The sequence below is a fragment of the Solanum dulcamara genome, chromosome 4, assembly GCF_947179165.1.
Source record: "Solanum dulcamara chromosome 4, daSolDulc1.2, whole genome shotgun sequence".
Lineage (NCBI taxonomy): Eukaryota > Viridiplantae > Streptophyta > Magnoliopsida > Solanales > Solanaceae > Solanum > Solanum dulcamara.
The window spans coordinates 6,561,596-6,571,541 of NC_077240.1; the positions used below are offsets into that span (position 1 = coordinate 6,561,596).

General features: G+C 36.8%; 1 protein-coding gene across 1 annotated transcript; it reads left to right on the forward strand.

Annotated features, from left to right (window-relative positions):
- The first annotated feature begins 556 nt into the window (after positions 1 to 556).
- Positions 557 to 5,734, forward strand: LOC129885815 (WD-40 repeat-containing protein MSI1). The gene is made up of 6 exons (XM_055960248.1): positions 557 to 1,076; positions 2,264 to 2,590; positions 2,981 to 3,133; positions 3,929 to 4,053; positions 4,210 to 4,305; positions 5,341 to 5,734. Exons 1-6 carry the CDS (start codon positions 732 to 734, stop codon positions 5,567 to 5,569), a joined length of 1,275 nt encoding a protein of 424 aa, XP_055816223.1. The 5' UTR covers positions 557 to 731; the 3' UTR covers positions 5,570 to 5,734.
- Positions 5,735 to 9,946: the final 4,212 nt, after the last annotated feature.

Genomic DNA, 9,946 nt, shown 5'->3' on the forward strand with positions numbered 1-9,946 from the left:
TTAGTATATGTTTGCTTATCCGCGTATTTTTCTCTTTAAATATCGAGTTAAAACAGATAACCCATTAAAACAATAACAGTTTACTACTTTACCCCTTCATAAATATTAAACTTTAATATCAATACCTTATTGGTTATTACTTCTTCCCTTTAGCCTTCAATTCACATTATCCTAATTTTTTTTATCTGTGTTGTACTAATAGAGTTATTTTCATGTTGGTTACCATTATTTTTATTTTACAAAAATTCTGTAAAGTTACATCATTATCTTTTCGTATCAAATTATTGAAGAAATCATATAATTATTTTGTGAGAATTTTCTTATTTGAATAAACTGAAAATCAAACTGTTAAGAATCAAAATTGATAAATCAAAAAATCAATAAAAAACATTTTATTAATTTATTATTAATTTAACATATTATAAAATCAAAAATAAATAAATTGAATCAATAATATATAAAATCAAATCGAACAGACGACTACTTGAGTAAAGATACCTTAAATCCAATCGACTCATAATTCCGGGTCACACAGCCAAATCTCGTCGTACTATAAAACCCTTTTAGATTTCCATAAATCCCGCAAAAATAAAAAGAAGAAGAAAATCCACTGAAAAATACCGTTCCCTCCAAATCTCTACAAACCCTCGTAAAAATCCCCAAAACCCAAACCCTCACAAACACTCAAAATAGAAGAAGAAAACTCCAAAATCAGTTGTTGAAATTGTGTAATGGGGAAAGACGAGGATGAGATGAGGGGTGAAATTGAGGAGAGGCTGATAAACGAGGAGTACAAGATTTGGAAGAAGAATACACCTTTTCTTTACGATCTGGTTATTACTCACGCACTTGAATGGCCTTCGCTCACCGTCGAATGGTTACCGGACCGGGAGGAGCCGTCGGGAAAGGATTATTCTGTTCAGAAGATGATTTTGGGGACGCATACATCGGAAAATGAACCTAACTATCTCATGCTTGCTCAGGTTCAGCTTCCTCTCGAGGATGCTGAGAATGATGCCCGACATTATGATGATGATCGGTCTGAATTTGGCGGATTTGGTTGTGCCAATGGCAAGGTTTAAATTTCTTCTGTTTTTGTGCCTTGTTTGACTGTTTTATGTGGATTTTCATTTTTCATTTTCTGCTTTTCTGGAGGTTTTTGGATGCTTTGTTGTTACATTTTTTCGGGCTTAATTTCAGTGTGAAGGTTTGAGATTTACTTGTTTCTTACTATAGTTTAGTTGTTCTAGGGCTGCCTGTTTAAGAATCTCTTGAATTTTGGTATCCTCCTGGCTTATGCTATATATTATGTACACAGACCCAGTGTAGTCCCAGAGTATAGTGTGTACAGACTTACCCCTACCGTGTGGAGGTAGAGAGTTTGTTTATGATAGACCCTGGGCTCAAAGTTTTCTCCTTTGCAGCTTATGTACTAGGGAGTAGTGAATTGAAAGTTGTCTGTTCAATTCCTGGATTTTGCTTAAGTTACAGTTAAAATTTCATTAAAAGATCACCAAAGGAGGAAAAAGGGCCTAGCTTAATTAGCACAATATTTTCCGACTCACCATGGCATCTAACAGGCCAATCCCTTTGGGCAGAGTTAACTCTTTGACTGACATGTTCTTATTGAAATTTGAGTTTTTATTATTCCTTTGCTTCTTTCTGAGTCTTGATATTGTTGAAATGTTCTCTTCCGAAAAGACACTTGAGGCTGTTAATATCATATATGAAATTATGAATAGTGATGCTTGGAGCCCAACTCAGTAATGGTTTGCTGGTAGCTTAGGTGAAATGGCTAGTAAAAAATAGCCAATGCTTCCTGATTTGGTTAAGAATTCTAAAACTATTGGTTAATACACTCAACTGAAAGCAAAGATGATTGGAAACAACATTGTTGCAGGAGAAAATTAATGAAGTTTCGAATAGCCAGCTAAGGAACTTCGAAAAGCTTATATGAGTACCATTTATGACTGTCTCCTTTTAGGTGTAGATTGATGTTACTGTTATAAAAGGTATTATTGACATATAGATTCAGTAGAAAATTGATAATGAATTCTTCTATTTATGATGAGAAAATGGAACCATAAAATCTAATTCTCTAAAACAAGATATTTAAAATGGTCTATCGGTGCCAATTATCATTTGGAGGCCCCATTTCTGTATCTTTTTGCTGTTCTATTATTTCCCCATACCATCAGAGTGAACTTAGTGTCTGTTTCAACATTGAGTGACTGGTGTATAATGATAAATATTTCTATTTCAGGTACAAATAATCCAGCAGATAAATCATGATGGAGAGGTTAATCGTGCTCGATATATGCCCCAAAACCCATTTATCATCGCAACGAAGACAGTTAGTGCTGAAGTATATGTTTTTGACTACAGTAAACATCCATCTAAGCCTCCTCTAGATGGTGCATGCAATCCAGATTTAAGGTTAAGAGGCCACAGCACAGAGGGCTACGGCTTGTCATGGAGTCAATTTAAGCAGGGTCATTTATTGAGTGGTTCAGATGATGCTCAGATATGTTTATGGGACATTAATGCCACTCCCAAAAATAAGGCTCTAGAAGCTATGCAGATATTTAAGGTTTGCCTTATTCTTTTTTTATGAGCCTGCATTGAATACTGCCATGTTACACTGCATATTGTTATCGATATGTTGCACCTGCTTACTGCTTGTAGTATTATATTGTGTAAATAAACGGAAAAGAACTTGCATGTTCTCCCTTCCAGCAGTCATCATCAGGCATCTTGAAGTAAAAGAAGGGCAAGTGGAGCAGACCAACATGAGTTCTCTTCACAGACCATGTAGCCCTTGTTATTAGTATCAAGTTACGAAAGGCGAACTGAAACTTCAATAGCGTCCTAACTGAAATTTCAGTCTACAGAACCTGGACAAGAATCTTCTCTCACGGATTATTTTCCATTATGCTTTTGTCAACCTTTCTTGGGTTATTCTAATATTTTAAATGTATAGGTTCATGAAGGTGTTGTTGAGGATGTAGCATGGCATCTGAGGCATGAATATTTATTTGGTTCCGTTGGGGATGATCAGTATCTGCACGTATGGGATCTGCGAACTCCATCAGTGACCAAACCTATACAGTCTGTAGTCGCTCATCAAAGTGAGGTGCGGCTTAGACTTTTTACCTGAACTTCTCCACATTTATGCAGTTGATAGCCCTTTCCTTTTGACTGTTGGAGGAACCACTCGGATATTTCTTATTAACATAGTTGGCAGTCTTTTGATATCCTTGCATGGAATTTGAGAATCGTGTGTTTACAAACTAAATACAGTTTTTCTTAAAACTATAATTTGTATTTTCCAACTTTTACCCATACTTCCTTATTCATAATTGTGGGTTTACAATATTGGAATGTGCAAACAAGTGATAGTGCTGTGTGTGAAAACTATAGTTTATGTCTGGATTGTTTTTTGTTTCGTATATACAATGTGGTGCCTCATCATGTTGCTCCATTAGCTCTATATCTCCTTCCCCACCTAGCACAGTGCAGAATCAGTTAATTTAGTTCTCATGTAACACACCCTGAAATGAACCCTAGGATATGACTTTTTCCACTCTGTTGTGTTGACTTTAGGTGCATGCTATAGTTCAGATATTCTTTGAACTAACATATGATCTATCTTAATAGGTATTGGATTTTGTTTGCTTCCCCATGTTTGTGAATTTTGACTTTAAATGGCTTAAGAAGAAGGTCCCCCCTCCCTACTCTATGCTGCTTCATTAGATGTACAAAATCATAAAAGGGCCCATTGTGATTACTTATCTAGTGTGAAGGATGATTATAACTGCACATTGCCTATTAGATGAAAAACATTTCTTAATGCAGTTAAGTGGATTTTAGTATTCGTAAACAAGCATGTTTAGTACATGATTCGTAACCTCCTTTCTCTTTTGATCAGGTTAACTGCTTAGCTTTCAACCCCTTTAATGAATGGGTTGTAGCAACAGGGTCTACAGATAAGACAGTGAAATTATTTGATCTACGCAAGATATCTACCGCACTGCATACTTTGGACTGTCACAAGTAAGATGTCTTCCTTACATATACTTCCGAGGATAATGTTGGCTCCCTCATCATTCATGTAAAATAGTATAATAGAAAGTTTGAAGTGTATTATAGAAGCTCATACATCTGTTTTTACAGTTGGTCATCATTACTTTACTTGCAACTTTTCTACAGGGAGGAAGTTTTCCAGGTTGGGTGGAATCCGAAGAATGAAACCATCTTAGCTTCTTGTTGTCTTGGTAGGAGACTCATGGTTTGGGATCTCAGCAGGTTATTCTTCCAACTATCCCTCGTATTATTATTGTAATATTAGAGTGAATGTTCTGTCTGTCCAGTAGGTGCTTTTATTAGTCACACGTCTTTAGAAGTGGGTTTATTCCTTGTAGATCTTTGATGTTTTGAATTTTTGTTGATCTATCTATACATTAACACCTCCCTTATCTTGCCAGCTATAGTTTACCTATTGTTGGGATCTATCATCCCTATCTCTTCCCTCTTCTCCTAGCATCAAGCCCCTGAACTCCTTAGAAAACCACCTCATACCACAGTGGGCATAAAAAGCTATGCCATTTCATTGTCTGCTTTTGCTCATTAATTTTTGATCAATTTCATTTATTTGGAAAAACATCTTTTAGTCCTTGATCAATATTTTGGTACTTCACTTTATAGGTTGCAACTTTGTCACCTTACTCAATTATACGGATTTGGAACTCTGAAATAGGCTCATCCTGTTGTGTGTGTTTGAGTCAATATTGTACTGAATTGTCCTAGCATGTGAAAATGACTACATCATGTGCTCTACTGAGTACTGGCATGTGTAGAATTGAAGTTTCATGTTGATTTGTGCACATGATAATCCAGATGTACTATTGTACTATCATGTGGTCTGAATTTGAGTTTCTGATCCAAGTCTCAGTACGTGGAAGTTAAAGTTTAATATCAAAACAGTTGCTCTTATTCACTGAATTGTTAGGGATCCATTCCCCATTGTTTTTTGCTTTGTGACAAAACTTGTTGTATAGAAGTTGGACTTTGACATTAAAGATATCATTGTGGTGAGTATTTGAAATAATGTACTTCAAGCGGAACAGAGAAAGACTAGTTTAACCATGATATTTTCTTGTGTCAAAAAAACCATTTCTGCTCGGTGATACATTTAACGTCTAGGCTTGAATGCCTTTGTATGGCGTTACATGGGATTTTTAGATGATTCACAAGAATAACTGGAGGTTTTATATATAATGTTTCCTTTGAGATCTGCAGGCAGCAGTAAACCTGAAATTTCACCTTTGTAATTTGGTTTAGGATCGATGAAGAACAAACTCCAGAAGATGCAGAAGATGGACCACCAGAATTGCTCTTTATTCATGGTGGCCATACAAGTAAAATTTCAGACTTCTCATGGAACCCATGTGAAGATTGGGTTGTCGCTAGTGTTGCTGAGGATAATATACTACAAATCTGGCAGATGGCTGAAAACATCTACCATGATGAAGATGACCTGCCTGGAGAAGATGCCCCCAAAGGTCCCTAGGATACTAATATAGCCCTTAGGAGGGTATTGTAACATCAAGTAGGAGAGAGTCTAAAGATATGCTTGTTTTATTCCCCCTGCATTGTCGTGCATTTTTTCTTTTCAATTTTCCCTTTTGAACTGAGCTTCTCTCTATTGCTATGATATCTATGGCTGTTACTTCAACTACTTGTTTTTCTCTTTTAACATTTTCATCCATGTATTTAGGCGAAAAAAGTTTTATCCCACTCCGTCCTCTTTAGTTTTTGTATTGGCAAATGTTTTGGCCAGCTTTATACTTTTCTGGATTCTATTTCTTTTTTACTCCATAGTTGTCTGTGCTTACTTAAAGATGAAAGCGAAGTTCATGTGAGTTGATGATGTAATTTTATTCCCCTAAAGAGAAGGATCGTGACAGGCTAGGCTACTAACATGGGCATGTGACCTAAATTATATGCTTTAATATAGGGGGTGGTGATATCCCATTCAATCCCTCATCTGTAAACCTGCATAGTTTCACGTGAGAGACAATTAACAGATTAACCCACAAAAGATGGAACAAAGGGGTCGTTTGGTACGGGGATGAGGAATAATGAATTCGGAATAAAATGTAGGATTATTTTATCTCGTATTAGTTAGAGGTATTAATTAGTTTTGAGATAACGCTGTTTATCCTATTTCCATACTAAACGACCCCTTAATATATGAACTTGGATATCCAATTATTTCAATTTCTCGCATATATGTTAATCAAAAGTCTACTCTTTGGTCCCAAATGATAGTCGTTTTGATAAATTGAATTTGTTTAATATTTTAAAAAAAAAACTAAATAAGAAGTTATTTATTACTCCCTCCGTTCCATATTAGATAAGCATCTTATTAAAAATATTTATCTCATATTACTTGATCACTTACTAAATCAAGATAGAATTAATTAATTTTTTCCTATTTTACCCCTACAATTAATATGGCCTAAATAATTCCCAATACTAGCTATTTCTATACCCTATGTATATTGCATTAATATAAACAAAAGACAAAATGGTAAAGTCTTTCAATGTATTAATGATTTCTTAATCACCGTGTAAAATTGAAAGTGCCCATTTAATATGAGACGGAGGTAGTTTTTATTATCATATCTACTATTAGTAGAGTATTAATTAAGTGAGACATTAAGGATGAATTAAAGATAATATGATAAATGCTAGTATTCAATGTCTTTTATAGAGGAGGTGTAAAAGATTTAAAAAGACACACTGTGTTACAGATCGATCGGAATATAACAATTTATTTATTAGTTGTTCTGAAGATGGGAGAGAAATTGAAGGATATGGGGGTCTGGATAGTAGCGGGGATGCGAACAGTATATGGGATATAACGGCTAGTTGTATTAGGGTTATAGCAAGGGAAGTGTTGGGAGTCTCGACAGGTAGCCGTGGTCGGCATCGAGAGGACTGGTGGTGGAATGAAGAAGTGCAAGGGAAGGTGGAAGTAAAGAAGATAGCGTATGCGAAGTTGATAGAAAGCAAGGATGAGGTGGAGGAGGATGAGGTGGAGAAGTGGACGAATAGGGAACTTTATAAGATAGCGAGGAAGGAGGCGAAGTCCGCGATTTGACGGCAAAAACAACAGCTTTTGAACGCTTTTATGCTAAACTAGAAGAGAAAGGCGGGGATAGAAAATTGTTCAGGCTAGCCAGGGCACGGGAGAGAAGGGCACACGATGTGGATCAAGTGAAGTGCTTTAAGAACGAGTATGAAAAAGTATTGGTAGAGAAGACCCTCATTAAATAGAAATGACAGTCATACTTTCATAAACTCTTGAATGAAGAAGGGGACAGAGAGATTGTGTTGGGAGATTTGGAACATACAAGGAGGCGTCACGATTTTGGGTGTTGTAGGAGTATTACGGTCAAAGAGGTTAAGAGTGTTGTGCGTAGTATGCGTTGGAGAAGAACGATCGGACCTGACGAGATTCTTGGGGAATTTTGGAAGAGCGCGAGCTCGGTAGGTTTGGAGTGGCTGACTAGGTTATTTAATATCATTTTTAAGACGACAACGATGCCCGAAGAATGGAGGTCGAGCGTAATGATACCTTTATACAAAAACAAGGGGGATCTCTAGAGCTGCAACAACTATAGAGGTATCAAGCTTCTAAGCCGTACTATGAAAGTGTGGGAAAAAGTGGTGGAGATGAGGGTGAGGAGAGACGTATCTATTTCAGAGAACCAGTTCGAATTTATGCCGGGACGCTCAACTACAGAAGTCATCCATCTTATGAGGAGACTGGTGGAGCAGTATAGGGAGTGAAAGAGGGACTTGCATATGGTATTCATCGACCTAAAAAATGCTTACGATAAAATTCCACGAGAGATACTATGGAGATGTTTGGCGGCTAAAGGTGTACCTGTGTCATACATTAAGGTGATTAAGGACATGTATGAGGGTGCCAAAACCAGGGTAAGGACAGTATGAGGGGACTCAGAGCACTTCCCAGTTGTGATGGGGCTGCATCAAGGATCAACTCTTAGTCCGTTTTTATTTGCCTTGGTGATGGATGGATTGACGTGATAAATTCAAGGTGATGTGCCATGGTGTATGCTTTTCGCTGACGACATTGTCTTAATCGATGAGACTTGTAGCAGAGTTAACGCTAAGCTGGAGGATTGGAGACATACATTGAAGTCTAAAGGGTTTAAGCTGAGTAGGATCAAGACAGTGTACTTAGAGTGCAAGTTCAGTGAGACACCTTAGGAGGTTGGCGCGGAAGTTAGGCTTGGTGACCAGGCCATCCAAAAGAAAAGTTGTTTCAAGTACCTTGGGTCTATCATGCAAGGCAGTGGGGAAATTGACGATGAAGTCACACATCGTATTGGGGCAGAGTGGATGAAATAGAGGCTCACTTTCGGTGTGCTATGTGACAAGAAGGTGCCACCACAACTTAAGGGCAAGTTCTACAAAGTGGTGGTTAGACCGGCTATGTTATATGGGGCAGAGTGTTGGCCAGTTAAGGCCTCTCACGTTTAAAAGATGAAAGTTGCCGAGATGAGAATGTTGAGATGGATGTGTGGGCATACCAGGAGAGACATGATTAGAAATGAGGCTATTCGGGACAAAATAGTAGTGGCCTCGGTGGAAGACAAGATGCGGAAAATGCGACTGAGATGGTTTGGGCATGTGAAGAAGAGAGACACAGATGCCCAGTGTGGAGGTCTGAGAGGTTGGCCATGGATGGTTTCATAAGAGGTAGGGGTAGGCCGAAGAAATATTGGGGAGAGGTGATTAGACAGGACATGAGACAGTTACAGCTTACCGAGGACATGACCTTAGATAGGAGGGTGTGGAGGACCCATATTAGGGTAGAAGGCTAGTACATAGTCTCGTTATTCTTCCGTATTAGTAGGCGTATTAGCGCACTGCAATTTCTTGTGCTCTGATTTTTATTATTATCTATTACTTCTGTACTTTGATTACTCTATTTTATCTGTGTCGCTTTCGTTATTTGTTTTTCCATATCGCTTTGAACTTCATAGCCTTATCTGACCTCTTTTTATGCTTTTATGCTTCTATTGAGCCGAGAGTCTCTCGGAAGCAGCCGTCCTACCTTGGTAGTCGTAAGATCTGCGTACACTTTACCCTTTTCAGACCTCACGTTGTGGAATTTCATTAGGTTATTGTTGTTGTAGTTGTTCGTAAAACTTGTACATTTCTTTTTGTCAGTAAATTAAAGCTTAACTTCTTTTTTCTTGATCATTACTATTCTCGTGATGAAATATATTTATATGTGGAATCTGACAAGATAAGTACTGAGGGAAAAAAAATCTGGCAAGATAATAAACACATAATTCTTCTTAATTACGCAATGTAAAGCGTACGTGATCCAGCCCATTAAGTATTACTTGTAAATTCATAATTTTATATAGTCGAATTAAACTAAATTATGCGTATGTAAGTATGTTGTCATTGTGGATGTGTATCACATATTATGTATTATCTTTCACTTTAGTAAACTTCCACTTATGAAATGTCGAATTTCAAGACGTGGGCTATTTCTCGAAGGAGAAGTACATACAACTCATAACTAGTTTTCGCTTAGATCATAAATTTTGAAGTTAAAACTTAAAAGTTTGTGTCTTTAAAGCTGTGATTTTCGGAATTTAAAATTGTGTTTAGATATGCATTTTCTTAAAATATTTTGTAAGTTTTTGAGTAGAAATCCGAAAATTTGACTTGAAAATATTTGAAGATCAAATTTTCAAGATCTTACTATCAAATTTCATGACTAAATAAATATTTAAAATATATTTTCAAAATTTATGATCAAACACTAGCTTAGTATTGTTATACTTCTTGCCCATGAGATAGTAATAAATAATCCTATTCAAGTAGGAAAACTCTA

Bases quoted from the DNA above. Each gene is read 5' to 3' on its own strand.
- LOC129885815 (XM_055960248.1), top strand. From the start codon at position 732: ATGGGGAAAGACGAGGATGAGATGAGGGGTGAAATTGAGGAGAGGCTG. The intron at 2,591-2,980 runs GTTTGCCTTATT...TTAAATGTATAG, and splicing joins AAGCTATGCAGATATTTAAG to GTTCATGAAGGTGTTGTTGA. The intron at 3,134-3,928 runs GTGCGGCTTAGA...TCTTTTGATCAG, and splicing joins TAGTCGCTCATCAAAGTGAG to GTTAACTGCTTAGCTTTCAA.